This window comes from Ctenocephalides felis, unplaced genomic scaffold (assembly GCF_003426905.1).
Source record: "Ctenocephalides felis isolate EL2017-DRISC unplaced genomic scaffold, ASM342690v1 CF-g0.4_SCAFFOLD_00845, whole genome shotgun sequence".
Taxonomy (NCBI): Eukaryota; Metazoa; Arthropoda; class Insecta; order Siphonaptera; family Pulicidae; genus Ctenocephalides; species Ctenocephalides felis.
In genome coordinates this window covers 32,159,528-32,180,670 of record NW_020536999.1, presented here as the reverse complement: position 1 = coordinate 32,180,670, position 21,143 = coordinate 32,159,528, and the positions used below count along the sequence as shown (strand labels likewise).

Here is a 21,143-nt window from a genome sequence, read left to right as displayed (position 1 = left end):
AATCGAATGTTTTTTGAATTATTCAAATCGCTTCATCCGTGTTCCCGAAATCGTCGATGAAAATTTGTATCCGCACACACTTTTACACACACATACACACACACACATCCATTTTTTCTAAGGTATGCCAAAATATTTAGAAACCTCTGAAACGTAAAGATATATAAAAAATTTCTTTTTCGATTTTTTTGCGATTACTATAACTTACCCTACGGGAAGTTAATAACCAAAATAATAGTATTTTACATTTTTCATACATTTCCGCATATATCAAAGTTTTCATGTTAGAAAAATAAAAATTACAAGAACTAATTATTACTTACAATATAAAATTATTACACTGATAATAAAATCGTCTTTGGAATAAGATAAGTATCTTAAAAGAGTGATCTGAAATTTTTATAATATTGGTTCTATAAATTTATTAAATCAATTATTTTTTGAATTTTGAACCAAAATTTGCGGCTATTATATTTTATATGTTTTTAGACTTATCAAGTAGTTTTACTTGTTCTACAATATTTTTACTTCTTTTTAATTTATATACCACTTTAGTACAAAATTAAATAAAATTAAAATAAAAATACGTGACTATTTGCATAATAAAAAAAAAAAATTTTTATAATTATAGTGCTATTAAAATAATTTACTTTATATAGATTACCCCATTTTCATTTGTTCTAGGAATCTAATCCTAGTTTTGACTGCATTCCAATAAATTGCCCTTTGACATTATTATACCAAAATCTTGATTCATACTCTATTCAAATTGAATTTATCTAACTTTGGATTTGCGAAAAAATGACATCACTATAGAAATCTGCCCATCGCATTCAAATCATATTTACACATATTGAGAAAGGACACTCTATTTTACATATATTTAAATAGGATTTATCTAAGAAGAAAAACATATTTGGGACGAGCCAATAAAGTACCTGGGAAAATGTAATGTATTCAAGATTTGAAATATCATGTTTTGTTATAAATATTAACAGTTGTAAGTATAAGATTCTTTTGTTGTTAGTTACCTAATTTTCCTAATAATTGACTTCAGTATTGTTTTCTTTATTTGTAAAATTTTGTAATCTAATTGCAGTAACTTCTGCAGGAGTCTGTCTCAAAATATTTTCTGTACAAATTATTTCTAATTTCGAGTTATGTTGCCGCAGGACTAATGCATTTAACATTTTGTTACAGAAATTAGTCGGTTTATTCATTACTTTTGCCCTACAGAATGTGACATACTGCAAACTTCGTACTTTCATAACATTAAAGTTATTTAAAGTTCTATAAAACGTATCACAAGCAGACTTTGGGGTATTTAAATTTATAATTAGCTTTAGGATAAGTAGACCACGATATTATAAAATTCAATTTAAGAAATATATTTGTCTTTGAATAGGTTTGATTGTACAGCTATAATATTTTTATATAATAGGGTAGAGCGGGGTTTAAAGATCGGCGGGTAAAAAAATCCAACATCACTATCTAAGCTAAGTATAAAAGTTTTTAGTGATACTATTTTAAAGTAGAAGGCAAAACGTTTGTAACTAACCATGACCTTAATTCTTGCGACTTTCAGGAGATTATCGAAAACGTATCAATATTCATACCAATAGTATTTTCTAGCCTGTAGTTTTATTTGGTTTGGAGCTTTTGTGTTTAGTTTATGACACACAAATATAAATTTTAGGTTTACGTTATTTATTGGCTTTGTAAGATGTGTTGTAAATTTTTACCCTTTCCACTCGCGAATTGCGAGATTTATACGTATTTTGTCGCCGGAGCAGCGGAAAGTGGAAAGTGATAAACTAAATTAATAGTTATTCAAGCTCTGCTGATGAATATTTTTATTCGGAATACCAGATCAAGGTTATACACATTCCATAAAATTTGTATTTCAAACTGGTTAAATAAGATAAATATTATTTTGCAAAAAAAAAGTTTGGATCTGTTTGCCCTCTGGCCGTCCCTTCTTACCCCGTCCTTATGGGGCACATGTTACACAAATGTTATAAGTTGTCATGTAGTTCATTTAGTTTACACTGTATAATTACGAAAAGACAAATTGGACCTTTGTGCCCCGTCTTTCCTCATATAAATTTATGAATTGTGCAGAAATTTCAATTGTTCAATCTGTAGTCTTATGAGAAATAGTGTTAAAATCGCTTTTGATAATTGACCACAAAATTCTATAAAGCGGGATTACTAATTTTGGTATTACAAAATAATTCATCAAACGCCAGTTACGAAGATTAATGAATTATAAAAATATTTTAAAAAGTTGTTTTTGTAAATGTCATATTATGACATAATAAAGACTTTCAAAAACTAATAACCAACTGCAACTAATTTAAATTTTACTGTGACTTTATGGTACGCGTAGTATTTATATACTTTGTTCTAAAAACTTTGTATACAGAAAGGGGTACGAAAACGCCCACTGTTATAAATGAATGCAAAACATGGACATTAGTTCTTTTGTTAGAAAATATTCGCTCACACAACAACACCATAAAAATAAATGCGAAAAATGAAACATTAGTGTGTCAGATGTCATGAATTTAATTTAAAACTCATTACTAAGCTTCTAAAAGGATTTTTTGCATCATATTGACGAGATTCGAAGCGAAATAGCACGGTTTTGGATTAAATTTACTGTGCACGAAAAATGTTTGTGTCCTTATTTGCTATGCAGTTTCCAATTACCAGTGCAAATCTGTAAAGGATTATCGTAAATCTGAATTGTAAAATCCATTTGCGAAAATTTTATGTAAAAATACGGAATATTACATTCATTAAAATCAATGTTGGTATTACGAAAATATATTGAGAACAATGTATGTTTAATAATTCTTTCATTATAATTAAATATGTAAAACTTAAAATGAAAGTATAATATAATTGTATGTGACGCTGGTATCTGAAAATAGCCTGTATTTTTAACGTTGAATATTTTTGCATCTTGAATTAGCACATAATATATGATTGTTTGTGAGTCAGTTTTTTTAAAGACATTAGAGAGAAAAATATATATTTTATGTTATTTAAGAAAACGACCCAATTTGTGTAAATTTTGGAGCAAAAAATATGGTCTTCCTGTTCTGTAACACAAAATACTAAAATCTAGTATTTTACTTATAAATACCTGTTAAAAATATATACTATTTTCTAAGAAAGTAAATTGCAATAAATATGCATACAATGTGACAATATTTAATTTGAAGTACTATGAGTTTAATGAGATTTTAGTTCATATCATAATAAAATATTTTATAATATTTTTGAATGATTAGTTGCAAAAACGGTATGAATATTTTTAAAAATTCAAGCTTATTTTTATTTTAATTATTTTTTATCTGAATCCATAATAAATCGTTTATCGATAAATTTAGCTGCGTTTCCTATGTAATTTCTTGTTAATATTAATTACAATTATATTGTTTCGCTTAATATGATTCAATGAAACTATTCTCAGTTGTCAGTATAAAAATCTGTCTGATAACAGAGTATCATCAGTTATCTAATGTCATGTAACATGTGCTTATATTTTATTACATTTAACATATATTTCACATTATTCATATATTAAATAACAAATGGACTAGAATACGCCACAGATATTTGTAAACTATCCTTGTTCCCAATAAAGCTCAAGCATATATACGTTCATTATGAATTGTTCGTTTCTACTAATTTTAAATTTTTTGAACCTTTTATATAACAAATTAATAAATGCTTATATACTTTACAGTTTTAGTCATTATAATATTTTGTTAGTTTTCACACATTGCTCGAGTTAGATTTATAATCAAAAATTAAATGTAAATATGCACTCATGATTTTTAATTTACCTTTATTAAAAACTCTGTTTATCACAGTTAACTCTTATTAATGTAGTATAAATCATTGAATTTGAACTTTTTATTTAATTAAATTTAATTAATTTCTGCACTATCGATACAATCATAAAAAATACTTTTTGGAGCGTTATTATTTATATTTCTATATGATCTTCAAATCAATAATAGTGAAAATGAAATGTTAAAGCCCAAAATAACCTAATATTATTTAAGAACTTATGGATTTAAATTATATTCGTCTTGAAGATAAACATTTTTTTAATATTATGTTATTATTTATCATCATTTGAAACTTAATAATTCAATTGATATTTTACTTTTTTAAATACGTGCTATTTTTCTTGTAACATTGTAATTTTTTCATAAAAAGACACTCAAAAAATGCTCATCGTCATCCAAAATGCAAACTTTTTGTAAAATTGAAATCTGATTTGAATTATTGGTTAACATATGTTCATATTAAACATTTCGTACATTATTCAGATCTTAATTCATTTTTTTTTAAATATTTTTCTTCAAACATTATGATTTTTTCAATAAAAGCATGTTCAAGCATGGGCAGCAAGGTTTCAGTAAAAATGAGTTCTGAATTGAATTACGAGTTTGTTTTTGTAATAAACGTTTCTTATATGATTCAGATATTAATTTTATTTTTTTAAACATTTTTCTTCTGGCATTATAAAATCTTTAATAAAAACATGCTTAAATAGAGTGTCTTATACGAGCTTTACCAAATCGATTGAAAAAACAGCAAAGTTTTAGTAAAAAGAGTTCCAAATTGAATTATGATTTTATGTCTATAAAAAACATTTTGCACATGATTTAAGTCTTAATTCAATATTTTTGCACTAATATTGTATTTTTTATAGTGCTTAAAAAGAGTTTATATAAGCACATTCCAAACGATTGTAAAAAACAGCAAATTTTCAGTAAAAATGCAATATGAATTAAATTATGAATGTATGTTTATAATAAACGTTCTATATATGATTCAGAACTTAACCCTTTCCATTCGGATGCCAACGCTTTGGCGACAATAAACGTATTCATTTTGCAACTAGGGTTAATTATATTTACAATATTTTTCTTCTAATATTATGAATTTTTTTTATAAAAACGTGCCAAACGATTGAAAAAAATAGCAAAGTTTCAGTAAAAATGAGTTCTAAATTGAATTATGAGTTTATGTTTATAATAAACGTTGCTTATATGATTCAGATATTAATTTTATTTATTTTTATATTTTCTTATGGCATTATGAAAAATTTTATAAAACATACTGAAATAGAGCTCATTATGGGAGCACAACCCAATCGATTGAAAAAACAGCGAAGTTTTTGTAAAAAGAATTATTAATTATTAAAGAATTATGTTCTGAATTAAATAATGAATTTATGTCTATAATAAACATTTCGTACATGGTTCAGATTTTAATTCAATCATCTTCAATATCTTTTCTCTATTCTAAAAAATGTACATTATATAAACACATTCTAAACGATTGTAAAAAATAGCAAATTTTCAGTAAAAATGAAATATGAATTAAATTATGAATGTATGTTTATAATAAACGTTCTGTGTATGATTCAGAATTTCACCCTTTTCACTCGGAAGCCGCCGCTTTGGCGACAATATACGTATTAATTTTGCAACTATAGGGTTAATTCTGTTTTTTTTCTATATTTTTCTTCTAATACTTTTTGAATTTTTTTATAAAATCATGCCAAACTATTGATAAAAAAGCATGTTCAAGCATGAGCATAGTGCTCTGAATTGAAAAATGAGTTCTGAATTGAATTATGAGTTTGGTTGTTGTGTCTTATACATTCTAAACGATTGTAAAAAACAGCAAATTTTTAATAGAAATGAAATATGAATTAAATTATGAATGTATGCTTATAATAAACATACTGTATATGATTCAGATCTTAACCCTTACCACTCGGATGCCGCCGCTCCGGAGATAAAATACGTATTTTGTAACTCGCGTAGAAAGGGTTTTCTTCTAATACTATGAATTTTTTTATATAAACATGTTGAACGATTAAAAAAACAGCAAATTTTTAATGAGTGAAATAAGATATGAATTGAATTATGACTTCTTTGTATATTCAGATCCTAATAGAACAAAGTAATTTTTCCATATCACTTAATATTTTATTCTAGTCTATTTCAAATGTCAAGTAGACTAAAAAAAAATTTTCTTTATGGTTACAATTTTCGTCGTTTCTGGGGCAGAATGAAAGTTTTGGATTTGTTAGTTTTCTTGGGGCAAAGGATTTAGAATCACGTTGCCCTGAATATCATTTTACACCCAGTGTAGAATTATTCAGCAACTTCTTCCTTGTAATTTGTGTAAAAAAAACTGACCTGCATCCCCTCTGACTGCGCTCGTCCACGTTAAGTGCAGAAAAATCCAAATTACTAACGAAGTACGCGCTGACACACTCAACAGTCTCGCCGCACGCGGCACGACCACCTTATTGCGACCCATCCCCGGCGCGACGGGTCGTCGATAAATTTACACACAATCACACTATTGTCTTAAAATCTCCAAATATTTGATCTATAATTTATATTTGCTATATATTATTAGTTATACTCTCCGACTGCCAAATTGGGCTACATTTTACACATGTTTTCACTCCCTTTGACCGAGTCAAAATAAGTCACGACGCCGCGGACATGGCGTTATCGATGTCTAAACGATACTGATGTGACGGCATTAAATAGGATGTTGAACGGAAGATTAGATGAACTTAACAGATCTTTGAGCTTGAGTAATTGTTGGCCTTAGTACATGTTTGACTAGAAGAATAATTGGAGGGGCTTGGAATGCGAGAATGCACCATCGAATGAAACAGCATGTCATTAAAAAATTAAATGATATTGTTAACTGCAGAGAATATTTTATTATATTTAAATTAAGGCTTATATAAACTTTGTTTAATTGAAAAATAATAGATTTCCATACTTATTTATTTAGTCATTTACCAACTCTTGTTAATAAAATTCTAATTTATGTACATAATATTTAATGTTTATGCTGAGATTCAGTTGCTCATACGAAAATTGATTTTCTGCTCTTAGGTAGTATAAAGATTTTTGACAAATTTTAAAATTTTTACAAAAAAATAAAATTGAATATACACTCTTATTGCTCTTTTCCAGCAAGCCAGTTTATTAAGTTATTTATTTTACGATGAATTCAGATTTTGAACATTTTTCTTAGGCATTTTGGAGGGTTACGTCCTCAATTATTGCAGTTCTATTTATAATACTTATGTCCTCTAACTTTAACTTAATTAATAATCAATTAATACTCAAGTTAACATTTTCATTTTTTTTTTCAAATATCTTTCATTATTTTATCTTATTCTAATTAAATAAACAATATTGTTACATTCTGTATTATGTAATTTTTGTGTTAAGTTGTATATATATTAATTGTTATCCATAATGATTAATCAAATTAATTAATATTTTACTTGAAGCTTCAATTTTGACAAAAGTCGAATTTGACTTTCCCAGCGGATTCACCATTGTAAAAATGTGTTTTTGCTGTTTTTCAAACATTTATAACTGTTTTTTTTACCTCATAGGCGGGGTAAACTCGGACGGCCAAGGTGCAAACAGGTCCAATGTCTTATTTTAATTTTAAAGGGATTTTACAAAATAATTGCTACATTATTCAAGCAATACAAAATATAAATTTAATTGGTGCATTTTTTATAGTGATAATGCTGTAAATAACATTACATCAGAAAAGTTGTGAAATAGCTTATTTTAACCTAATTTCTTTTTATTTGCTATTTTAAAAAATTGAAAATTAATAATACATGTTATAAATTAGTTAAATAAAGTATACTTAAACATTATATTATAGTATGGTAAACTAAACAACAGTGCTCACAAACAAAAATACTAACGACGAAAGAAAGAACTTTTGTTATGGATTATAAAAAATTGCCGTTTTTTCCCCGATAGAAATCAAGGTGATGGCGACTTATACACCTTTTTCTCTACTTGCAAATATTGTTGTTCAAACATTCTTAATTTAACTTGTTTATGAAATATCTATGTTGGACCTTTATACCAGCGGACCTTTAAGCTTCGCTGTACCCTATTTCTTTATCACTGCATCACAAATCAAATTAGATTTAAATATTAAATATGAATATTATAAATCTAAACGGCATGCTGCCTACACATATAATCAGATTAGACGGATTTTTCTTACGACCCTACTAAAGCTGGAAAAAGCGCCCTATATGCAGTTACTTGAAAACCAATTTTCAGAAAGGTGAATCAGATTTGTTTCTAAATCAAATCGTTAAATATTATAATAGAAAACTTTAATATATTCAGTCAGTACGTGTTCTAATCTTATCGATTTGTAGTCATTAGTTAGTTCCTCTTCTATGATAACAAGTAATTATGATAATATTAGATGTATACATATTTAGATGTAAGAAGTATGGTAATTATCTCTTTTGTAGTGATATGACGCAAAATTTGTTTATGTTTTATTATCTAGGGATAAAAAATCTAGTTTTTTGCATGCCATTTAAAATAACAACATTGTGGTTAAAATGAATGTTTAGTTATTGACAAAACGATATTCTAAAATCAAAAAACGTTCTAGAATCACGAAATATTCAGTAACTACAATATTATTAAAATTTAAATTACTTTTATATATGATATCTACAGATTTAATGAAAAATATCATTTAATGAAATATTTGAGGGCCTTATACAATATTTTGCTCATGATTTCTATTTTATAAATTTTAAGATTATTAATAACAGTGTCTAGAATAGAATTATATTTAAAATTGTTTTTATTGAAATTTATTGTAACGTTGTCTTAACTATAACAATATCCTAGCCAAATACATGATACATACATATTAAAATTTCTAAATCATTTCGGAGGTAAAATTTTTTTTTAGAAGACTAGATGTGAGGTATTTTTTCTCTTTAGACTTAATTATTATTTTCTTACGTATTCTTGTAAATCATTATGAACTTTAAATTGATTTGGGAGTTTCGTGGCGTAATGGTTAAGCTTACAGACTTGTATGGACGGGGTCGTGAATTCGAATTCTGGACAATTGACATCTTGCAGCAGCTATGTCCATTTTCACTTTAAAATATAGATCAGAAATATGTTTTCAATTCAAAGTAGCTTATTTCGGAGGTGAACTGCAGTGTGAATTGATAATGAAAATCTCTCACACTACTTCTTCCCTGAATTGAGTTTAACTCAGCTCACGAACCTGCTCATTATATAATGATTTAGATTCATATAAAACTTTTGCAATAATATATGCTATGATAGATGATTATCGAACTGTTAAATATAGAGTATTATGTATAAATAAGAATTGCTCGTTCTTTTAAAATAAATCTTTTCATACAGCAAACGTTATTATTATATTATGTGACCAATAACATAAAAATAGTCTAATGACCCATATGAACCAAAATTATATAAGATAATATCAAACGATGGAATTAATTTAAATTACAATCATTTCATATTCATACGAGTACCCCATATCAATTTCAAACAATTAAGAGTCCGTTATACAACAGGGAAGTAGAATCGTATTCTTTAAATCAATAATCGCGTTCGTTTTGAATCGGTGCCGCAATCTGTATATATAAAGATGATATCAATATGTTATAATATTATTAATGTGCTTATATATGTAAATATATACATAGGAATCTGTACATTGCTTATGATTTGTATTGTGCGTAATGTAAAGTAATGTTATAGACGTACGATATGTCGCTTGGCACGCTAGACACGCTCGCTAATGCGAAGAGCGTCCTATTCAGAACAATTACGAATGCAACGCGTTACATTTAAAGCAGTCATTGACATACTAGGGTCCACTTTCTAGTTTTTAGAGAAAATACTATATTATTCAAACCTTTATCAGGTTTTAGACTTTTATTAAATTTCTACTTAAAAATATATATGCAGGAATACCCAGCTTAACGCGGGGGATTCGTTCTAACAAAGTAGAGCTTAATGCAAAACAGCGCTGAATGAGGCTATTTTTACATAGAAATGTTGGCGTTAGGGAAAGATTGCCAGAAAATTGGTTAGGTATAATTTTTTTTTAATATTTTTTTTTTTGGAAAATTAAAAACAAAGTATAAATAACAACACAAAAATTCTTGAAAAACGTATAAAATTATAAGTCGGTCATATTTAGTTAGCCTTTTGCAGTATTCTGTATTTTTGTGACAAAAGCATCTTATGTCGTTTGTCTTTTTTTTTTGCGTTGTTCTGTTAAAATTTCTTCATAAACGAATAGAGCACCTCTAACACCACGCCTTACTCCTGAGCTTTACCACTTCAAAACCTAGGATGAAATAAAAGAGCGCTATCCGAAACAGCGCTAAACAAAACAGCGGTAAGCAAGGTATTCCTGTATATATTTAATATACATATCTCTAGATAATAGTTCAAATTAACTATAGTGGAGAATGGCATCGTATCTAAGACAAATTGCTGGAAATTACCGTATCATCATTTGAATTTTTTGAAAGCTTTATATTTTTTTGAAACTTAATTTTTTTGTATTTTACAATTTTAGAGATGTAGTAACGAAACGCAATGGTTCCGCGTGCCAGTAAAACTGTAAAACATGATAACTTTTGTTACAGAACATAAACAACAAAATTGTACCTAAATATCTGATAATTTGATGTTTCGGAACGTCTGTACCTGCCTTAGCCAAAAACTAATCAACACTTCATCTTAGTAGTATCATTCCTCTACGAATAAATATTTCAATTTGTGTTTCTTTTCTGAACATTCAGTCCATTAAATGAATGAATACACAATCGAAATTGAAGGAATTTGAACAATAAGTATTGCTTCTCAATTTCTAATATTATTCAAATTTCTAAATGGGTACATCATGTATTTTCATATAATTACTTTATTATTCTGTATTTATCAAATTAAGCATCAATTTAAACATATTAAAAAAAAAACGATGCATTCCTTATATAGGTCGAATAAATGAAAAAATCGATTTATTTTTTCATGTATTCCGAACATTTTGTACTGGTCTTCCGTAAAATCTGTTAGAAAAATATTGGAACTTTTTGTTTCTTAGTGTTTCGCACCTTTGGGGTGAAAAAAGCAGAAGTCCAATTTTAAGGAAAATAGCGAAAAAAAATTTATACGATAAAAAATTAACTAGGATTTTTAATGAACATACTTAATAGTTATATGCTTGATATCTAATTTAACATAGATAGTTGTATGCTTGATATGTTATTTGTTGTGATGTAGTAAGTTTGGTTTTCACAGTACAATTACTAAAAGTCAAAATAGACTTTTCCCACCATACCCTATGTTAAATTTTATAGCATAGTACAAACTATTATATTAAAATCATGATATTAGCCACTGCTCAGAAGAATTGATATCAATGATATTATCGGCGCATTATCATACGGAAAAGCGCCGAGAAGCACAGGCGCCCGCTGGCAGTAGAGCATTTATTTTTCAATTAATCATATGCAATGTCCAATTGTTATATTTAGTTTATTTATTCATATACATATTAACACATGCAAATATATACAATTATAATTATTGCCAGAAATATGCGTAAATGCATGCGTACCTATATAATTAATAACTTTTTGCTAATTATTTTCTACTTCGTCTTCTCTACTTTCTATTAATTAGTTTAAATAATCGAAAAATATCGAAAAACTGAATAAAAAAAAAATAAAATTTGTGTTATATAAAAATATACATTATTTTTTGTATATTTATACTCATGTATATCTAAATGACACATGTATATCTTCTGTATAAAATTTTTAAATCTTACTACTATCTTTTTTTATTATTGCATAAAAAGTTTCATTGCATGAACTTCAAATTGAATTAGTTTAATATTCTGTAACATGAGTTCATCAAATGAGATACAAGATTTTTATAACTGAAATATACATATATTCATGTAAATATGTATCTTATGGGTAAAAATAACCGGTTACGGTGCATTACTTTTGAAAATGATATTACCAGCAATATGTTTCTTCTGCAACAAAGCGTTGTTGTACGTGGCTCATCTATTTAAGGATATGTAGAAATACATATGTGAATGTGATGTTCTGAATAAAAATATTTCCATCAAATATTTATAAAAAAATAAATATATGTAAATGGGTATCTATGAAATAGAAACTACTTACGAATAAATATTACTTTCGCATTTGAAAAATCTCATATTGGCATATAGGGTAGCGCAAAGCCCAAAAGTTCAATTTGGATATAAGCAATTATATTTTGTTAACCAAACCAATTATATCACATCAAATAATATATATCAAACAAACAGTTATCTGACTATGTTTAGTAAAACTCCAAGCTAATTCATCATTGTCCAAAAATGTTTTTTGCTAGTGTTCAAAAAATTGTTACCTAGTACTTTTTACACTATAGGCGGGGTAAAATACGTCTTCCAGGGGCAAACAGGCCATATTTCTTAATTTCAACTTTGGAGAAATTTTACAAAATAATAGCTGCATTGATCAACCATTGCAAAAAGTAAATTTTATGTATGCATTTTTCACAGAGATAACACTGTATAAAATCTTAATCTGGTATATTGTCAAAAATATTCATAATTATAATTATTGATTTAATTTATCTAGTGTAAAAGTGATTTTTAACTTAAATTACTTTTTTATTTATTATTTTTCATTGTTTACATTTTTGCCTTAGTATATATTTAGTTAGTCCTTCTTACTCCACCCATAAAAAAATGATGAATCTAACTTAAAAATTACAATATATCTTGTAAAAAAATTAAATTAAATATACTTATGAATTAAATTAAGGTCTCATATCCAAAAAAAACTAACAACGAAAGAAAATACTTTTGTTAAGGATTTTCAACCATTGCCTTTCCCGATAAGGGACGTGATAAGAATCATAAATGTACCTGGTTATACATCTTTTTCTATCTACTTTCAAATATTGTCGTTAAATAATTATTAACTTCAATTATTTTTTTGATATCAATGGTGAACCCTTTTACCCGCGGTTTTTTATCATCTACCCTAAGTAGTATGATTTTGAAATTTTTATAAATATAAGTTTATGGTTATTTTCAAAAAGCTTTGATGTAATAATTAATATCTAACTAAGAAAAAAAAGCATTTGACTGGGAACAATATGAAACATATAAATTAATTAATACAAGATGTTCATTTATGATGATACTTAAACTAATTTTAATCAACTATATATATATATATATATATATATATATATATATATATATATATATATATATAGATGGGTGTATGTGTGTGTGTTGTATATCTAATTTTTGCTGTAGGCTTCCTTCGTGCCGTTGTCATTCCGTTCCAAGTGTGTTAATTATTATTATAGATGTGCGGACAAACTATTCGAGATAACAACGATTTAAGGTCTAAGGTCATGACAATACGAATAGATCACTAGTGAATCGACTAGAAACTATCCATTTAGTGCCTTCAATAAAAATATAAATACAGTAGTTTTTCATTTACTGATCAATTTGAAATTTTTAGTTGCACACTAACTATAATTTAGTATTGAATAGTTTGAATATTGATTAGGGTAGAGTGAAGCACAAAGGTCCGAATTTGATTCGGAAAACACCACACCAATTATAGCCCGACAAATAACGCATATCAAACAAACGACTATTATATGACTATGTTCAGTAAAACTGCCCACCAATTAATTCATCATTTGTAGAAATGTGTTTTTTGCTTTTTTTAAAAAAAATATGTAACCTGGCTTTTTTACCCAATAGGCGGGATAAATTGAGTCGGCTATAATTAATTGAATAATTTAAAACGGATTTCACGAAATATTAGCTACTTTGTTCTACCAATACAATATGTAAATTTCATGGGTGCATTTTTTCAGATATGACTCTGTTAATAACCTTGATCTGTTTTTTGTCAGAAATATTCATCGGAAGAGCTAGAATCTTTATACTTGTTTATCTATGGCTAGAATAACTATTTGTTTAATTTCACTTTTGTCAAATTGCTTTTTTGAACTGAATTTACTCCTTTATTTACTAGTTTTATTTTTTACAGCATCGCCAGGGTAAAGGTTCAGTTGGTCTATTTATGTGTGATAAACATTCAATTTTTTTAAAAGTATTATATATAACAATAATTGTATATATATATATATATATATATATATATATATATTATTTCATTAAAAATGAACCAATATAAATATAAAAATGTATGTATGTAATAAACAAAAATATGAAAATAAAGGTATATACCAAACAAAGTCCAATATCAAAACTTCTGTGAAAAAGCGTTTCATATTTTGCTTAGTTATAGTATTTTTTTAGGAATTTGCTTCTATTATATTTTCTTAGCAAATATTTTTTTTGATTAGTTTTTTTAACTCTATTTTATTTAGCAATAAAAATTCATAAACATTCCTTTGAGCTAAATTGATAATATTTAAGACTAGTTCTTGATTAGTCGATGCTCTATTTTATGATAACAACCTATTTATTGATAATTCAAAAATCGATTATAACACTTTGTATTCAATGCACTAGTTTCCAATGAACACAATACATTCGATATAATAAATATTTAGAGCAATTATGATTTAAGTACCACTATTGTGATATACGAGCGTTTTCTCATTATAGGATTGAATCAAAAATGCATTCGTCACAATTCTTTCACTAATACCGTTTGAAAATAAATATGTGGCACTTTTCATTAAAGAGTTGACTCTGGAATGGGTAACTGAAATATTTGAGCAAGTTCTTTAGATTTGTTTAAATTAAATTTATAAGTACATACCGTTTTCAACCAGTTGAAAAAATTGAGAATTGACAGCAATCAGTCAGATATCGTAAATAAATTTAATTTAAAAAAAATATTATTTTTTATAAAAAAAATTGTTTATTCCCAAAAATATTGACAAACATTTTTTTTTATTTATAATTGATGCTAAGTATAATTTTCATCTGGAAAAAAATTATTTTATTTATAATTTTATAAAGATGTATGTTTAATGAAATAATAGCACATATTAGGATTCAAATATTTATTTTCTGAAATGTTACATATTTGTGAAGTACAATTATTAAGATAATATAAGATATTACTGGATTATTATTATTTACATAAATATCATATATATTGTATTATAAATGAAGGTTTTAGTTCAGATTTAATTAGAATTAATGCATATTATTATTTTAAAAGTATACATTTACAGTCATTTTCCATGTATATAGCATGATCAATAAATATATATGGTTATAAAAAGAATATCACTCCTATTAATTATCTGCTTAGATGATTACTTCCTCATTTCTTCAAATTCTGAAAAAAAGAAATTAGTCATTGTCATTGTCATTAATTTTGAAGTTTAGAGCAAATTGTTCTCGTTTGCTCAACCTAAATATTTGCAAGAAAATATTTCCCAGTATACGATTAATAGCCGCATATGAATATTAAATGCATAAAAATGTCGTAAAATGTAATTAGATCACATCTTAAGTTTTACTGTCATATGACAAAATGTGGAACAGTTGCAATAAATGAATAAAATAGACATGAGGCAAAAATTATAAACCGCAATAATTGTTAAAAATTATATTGAATAGGGTGGAGCACAAAGATCCAATTTGACTTTGAAATACTTATATTGTGAAAACCAATTCAATTATATCACATCAAATAATACTTATCAAATAAACAACTATCAATGTTTAGTAAAACTGCAAACTAATTAATTCATCATTGTAGAAATGGTGAACATTTTTTCCTCTACTTTCTAATATTGTTGTTAAAAAATTCTTAACTTTAGTTGTTTTGAGAAATCGGTGGTGGACCTTTTTACCCGCGGAAGCCCCGCTCTATCCTATTCATATAAAACTTCAGTAGTATACATTAAAAATTAAAAAAAAATCATACTTTTACGTTAAATACTATTTTCTAATCAATCTAGTAATTTAATTTTTAATTAGAAACTGTAACAATTATGTCTAGCGAAGTTGTCAAGTGTAGGCGTTACAAAAGATTATTTAGTACCCGAGTTCGTCTTGCACCTAACTGCAATATTTTAATACTTTTCCACCTAAATCTAATAAATACAAATTTGATATGGGTTTTTCATATCGTCAACGCATTAAAAATTCTTTCCATAGTCGCTCGAAAAGTCTGTATAGCTTATTTAGTTCGCATCTGTCATGGTTTGACATATTAGCATTTTTCAGGTATTACAGAATTTTATCCATGGAACAGAATTGTTTTCATAGAAAATGGTAAAGTTCGATCACAAAAATTCAATATGTATAAAGATATACCCACGCGTGTGCTTGTATATGTTTGTATATAATGATTTAATTACAAATTTGGTTTTAATAGATCGTTATATTCGCCCAATTTATCTAAGTACTAAAATACATTCCCGAGGGTATTTACTGACCCAATTTCATTCAAACATTTAGAATTGCTATTCATGCAATGTTGGTGAATTCAAAATATGATCAGATCTTTTGTTAATGACTATTAACGTATCTTGTCTTAAACCTTATGAATAAATAATGTGCTTATTATTTAAATGTTTATTGACATTTTGTATTGCATTATTGACATTTTCTTAAATTATTTATTCAAATGGCTTCATCGTAAAGAGACATGTTAGCCAGCATAGATTGATTGCATATGAAAATAAAATACAAGACATATTATTAATTTTATCATACCTGCAACTAACGATATAAATAGAAAAAAAAGAGAAAAAAACACAAAATATAAAAACAAAACAAAAAAATAACGCATCACTAATAATTTGGATCTTAATATGTAGTATTATATTATATTCACCTATAAAATCCATTAATATTTTTTAAATATCAATATTACTCCTACTAATAATATATCTTACTTTTATTGAGAGCGATGCTTTGAGAATTCTATTTTTATTTTTAGTTTTGAGAAGTTGCAGTATTTTTGTCATTATAGTATGTAAAGAATTATTCAGAAACAAATTAATTTTCTTATAAATGAGTAAAGAATAAATTATCAGATGCATTATTGTCGTTTTTTTTTATTATTACTAGGTGCATATATCTACCTATTCATAAATTCAACAAGTGCCAAGCATTTTTAATTTTTGAGAACATCACTTTATAGCAAAGACAACTAATAAATAAAGCCAAAAAATAATTCAAATAGTGTTTTTGTATAACTAAACAATAAAAAGAAATAAATATTGAATAATTTCTTGAATTTAATTATTAGAAATATTAAATATTATAATTATTACATAGAACTTTGTAATTAAGATAGAAAATGAATAAGTAGTTAAAGAATTACTCAATAACTTTCAATTAAACTCAAAAAATAGAGTAAATTAAAAAAACTTAAATGTTTTAAATTTGTCACTTCAAACGATATAAACAATTCATTTTTAACTTCCCGAAAGAGAAGTTTATATTTTCATCAAAAAATCCGATTTGCTAATTTTATGTTTTCTCGACGTTTCAAGCCATTCTGAATCGAATGAGACCAAATTTGGAAAAAGTATGTGTGTGTGTGTGTGTGTGTGTGAACAGATTTTTTGCAGTAAATCAACGTTTTCTCAAAAACGGCTGGACCAATTGCAAAAATTTTAAAGTCATTCGATGTATCTGGATGAGGACTAGGGTTTTTGAGTTTTGTGCGGCAATCGGTTCGGGCCGTTTCTTTGTAAATCGCAGAAAAGTGAAATTTATTTCGTTCACGTTTTAGCCCGCAATTCTGAATCGATTTTGAAAATTCAAAAACCGTTTGATAGATATTGGTTGGGAATCGTGCTGATTAGTTTTTGGTAAAGATCGGCCGGGCCGTTTTCTTGTAATAAAGTTAAAAAAAAAGTTCGACGATTTTTATGATTTTTTTTTGACGGTAGTTACCATAGTCCTCTAGATCATACTAAAATATTACCGCCCTACAACAACTCGTTTTGCTATAAAAATTCGTCAAAATTTGCAAAAATTGGTATCGTTTTTTTGGCATTTGTCAAAATTAACCTTTCATCGTTTGCTCAAAAACGACCAAGCCGATTTCAGAAATTTAAAGGCCATTCGATGTATTTCAATGAGCACTATTGTTTGTCAGTTTTGTGAGACGATCTGCCGAGCCGCTTCTTTGTAAAAGTGTTAAACCTTTCGTCCACATTTAAGCTCATACTACCGAACCAATTTTAAAAAATCAAAAACTGTTCGAAAGATATTAGTTGGGAATGATACTGATTAGTGTTTTCTTGTAATTAACTGTTAAAAAAAAATTTAAGCCGATTTTTATGGAACTTTTTTTGGCAATATATATCATGGTTTTATAGAATTTACTGAAATATTACGGCTTTACAACAAGTAGTATATTTTTAAAAATTTATAAAAGTTTGAGAAAATGAGTAGTTTTTTTGGCATTTGTTAATATTACAATCAGAGGATTTACTTGGTATAACGATAGTAGTATTTGATCCTAATGAACATACTAAACCATTAAAGTCCTGCGAAAACTGATTCAATTATATAAATTGTTGATTTTTGAAAATTTACTTTTAGAAAATACTCCAAGTTAACATGTTCGTTCATTTTCAATTATGTGTAATAGATTTTAATCGCTCATAAAATAATTTATTTTTTATTGATTAATTCGATTATTAGCACATATCGGGAAGTTTATGTAACTTGCCTCAAGGCAAAATACCAATTACTAGTTTTATTTTGTGTCTATAATCTACCTTACCCCTTAAATGCAGTACATTTTCTTCTCTCAAACTCAGTCCTAATCCCAGGCCGAGACCTTAGCCCCAGCGCAAGGGTTGTCCGGCGGGCCTGAACGCCGCTCTCGTCTGAGCGACAATATCTTCGCCCACAAACTGACTGCCTTCTGCGCCCTCCCAACTCGGGGGCGCTAGGTAGACACCTCGAGGCTGACCACGCGCTTCGGGAAATAGCGAAGTGAATGGTTTCCAGCGCGATAGCGCACTGAATAACCGTTTCTTTTGCATAACTGAAATCGAAAACAATATAAAGATAATATGAAATAACTTTATCCTATTTAACACTGATTGCGGCTTAAACGAAGAGACTGTTTTACCATTATTACTATTAGTATAATACTGTGTAGGAGTGTTAGGGGCTTGTTTTTGTAATTAATATATCTCGAGATCTACTGATTATATTTATGCAAAATTAAGATATATACATTCTATAACTATTAATATCACAAGTAATCATTTTCTAGAAAAAGTGTTATTACTACTTAACCCGTGTTTGTGGCTAGTTTTAATATCTAGCTGGGCAAAAATTAACAGTCAAAACCGACAATAATATCTCTGATAATTCAATGTTTGCTCAGTCTTAAAATAATCACATTGCTAAATAATTCTCTTATAAATCATCGTAAATCAAAATTAATAAAAACAAAAATATGGTGTCTCCTGTAATACAATTTACATGTGTCCATATCTTACTAACTATACATTCCACCTAATCACCTTCATTTGAATCTGTATATAAACCTTGTATGTTACAACTAGCCCCAGAGTTTTGCTTCAACTATCTCCAGGTGTAATAAATTCTCCGTGAATATTTTTAGAAAATATATCACTTGTTAGAAACTGAGAATATTTTTAGTCAAAATTCAAAGTTGAATAACAACCTACTTGCATTTTTCAAAAAATACTTAATTCTAATTTACGACTTATTCTAGATAAATCTATTGTTCTAGAAATATTAATTGTATTATATTTCATTAGTTTGTATTATATTTTATTTTTTATTTGAACTTTTACTTTTTTATTATATACTTTATAGAGTAATGTTCATTGTGAGACGTAATAAGTTTTGTTTATTGCGAAGTCAAAGATTAATATAATGCTATAAATATTCCCAGTTGTTTATCACTACAAATATCTTATTCCTTTCTCAATGAAAAGATATTTCCATGATTAATAAAGTTTTAAAAAGTAATGTATAAAAATAATTCTAACAATGAGAATATACACTACATCCTACAAAATTGAGGTAAAATTTAATTGAAATCTTTTCACGATGATGTATAGTGTTAAGTTTAGGTAGGACGAATTTGTGGGCAGCGTTTTTCGCTAAAAGATTATATCTATTGTCTGTTAAGAAGGTTCAACAGAAAAGAAACACACAGTTAACGTTATTATACATAAATAAACCAATTCGTAGTTAAAAAAGGTAATGTACGTGACACTACGTTACTTAATGCCTTTCAAAAATATCACCGTAAAAATCTGTTTAATTCGTAGAGTAGGGGCACAAAGATCCAATCCACTTTTAGACGGGATAAAATGAGAAGGAACTAATACTTTGCTTGTTTTTGAGATAATGGTGGTCGGTCAATCGACCGTTCGATTTACTCGCGGACCTTTAAACCCGCTCTACCTTTGGCATAAAATTAAAATTTAATTTAATCTCTATAAATTGTGCTTATTCTAAAAATCGTTACACGTCAAACATCAATTTTAATCATTTATTTAGCAATTACTACTACCTAATAATTGAAGTGTTTAAATTTAAAGCTTTTTGTTCTCCTGCTTGTGGGACTAATGGGATGAGAAATACTTAGTATATTCTTCTTCTAAATTAATATATCATGTTGCACTCATGCAATAAGCATAAAACATCCTACAGAACAAAGTTTTAAAGTCTCGTACATAAACATAAAATCTACACACTAATCGTAGTAAAACATTGTGCGTACACAACGACATTATATGGATAAAATCATCTTCAGCGCTTCTGCACTCTACTTTTAAAAGCATCGGTATTATGTATAATAAACCATTACGGGTACAGGAAGTAAAATAAAATCCTGATACTTATGGTCTAGTCATCTTTAATCAATATTGAAGCCCGATTTATTACTTTTTCATATTTTTATTAAAAGAGTTTCTATCGGATCAATTTTTATTCTTTGCCATCATCCGAATGATACTTGATGCAATTTCAACATTGTCTTCTTTCATTTTTTATGATCTAATTTTTAATGTTTTATTATAATAATGCAATAAGCAAAGGAAAAAACATATTATATAAAAGCCTGAATTATTTTCAAAATATATTAATGTTTTTTTTTTTTTGAATGAAATGTCAAATAATTAAATTCGAAATGAGATTTGATGATAAATCTCAAAGCACCTGGAAAAATCGCAATGGTA

General features: G+C 27.1%; 1 protein-coding gene across 1 annotated transcript in view; it reads right to left on the bottom strand.

Moving 5' to 3' along the window:
- Nucleotides 1–9,009, bottom strand: part of LOC113382220 (collagen alpha-1(I) chain-like) — a 31,839-nt gene extending 22,830 nt beyond the window's left edge. The window contains 1 exon segment of the mRNA XM_026620736.1: nt 8,946–9,009. Within this exon segment, the coding sequence (XP_026476521.1) occupies nt 8,946–9,009 (64 nt within the window).
- Between the last annotated feature and the right edge of the window lie 12,134 nt (nt 9,010–21,143).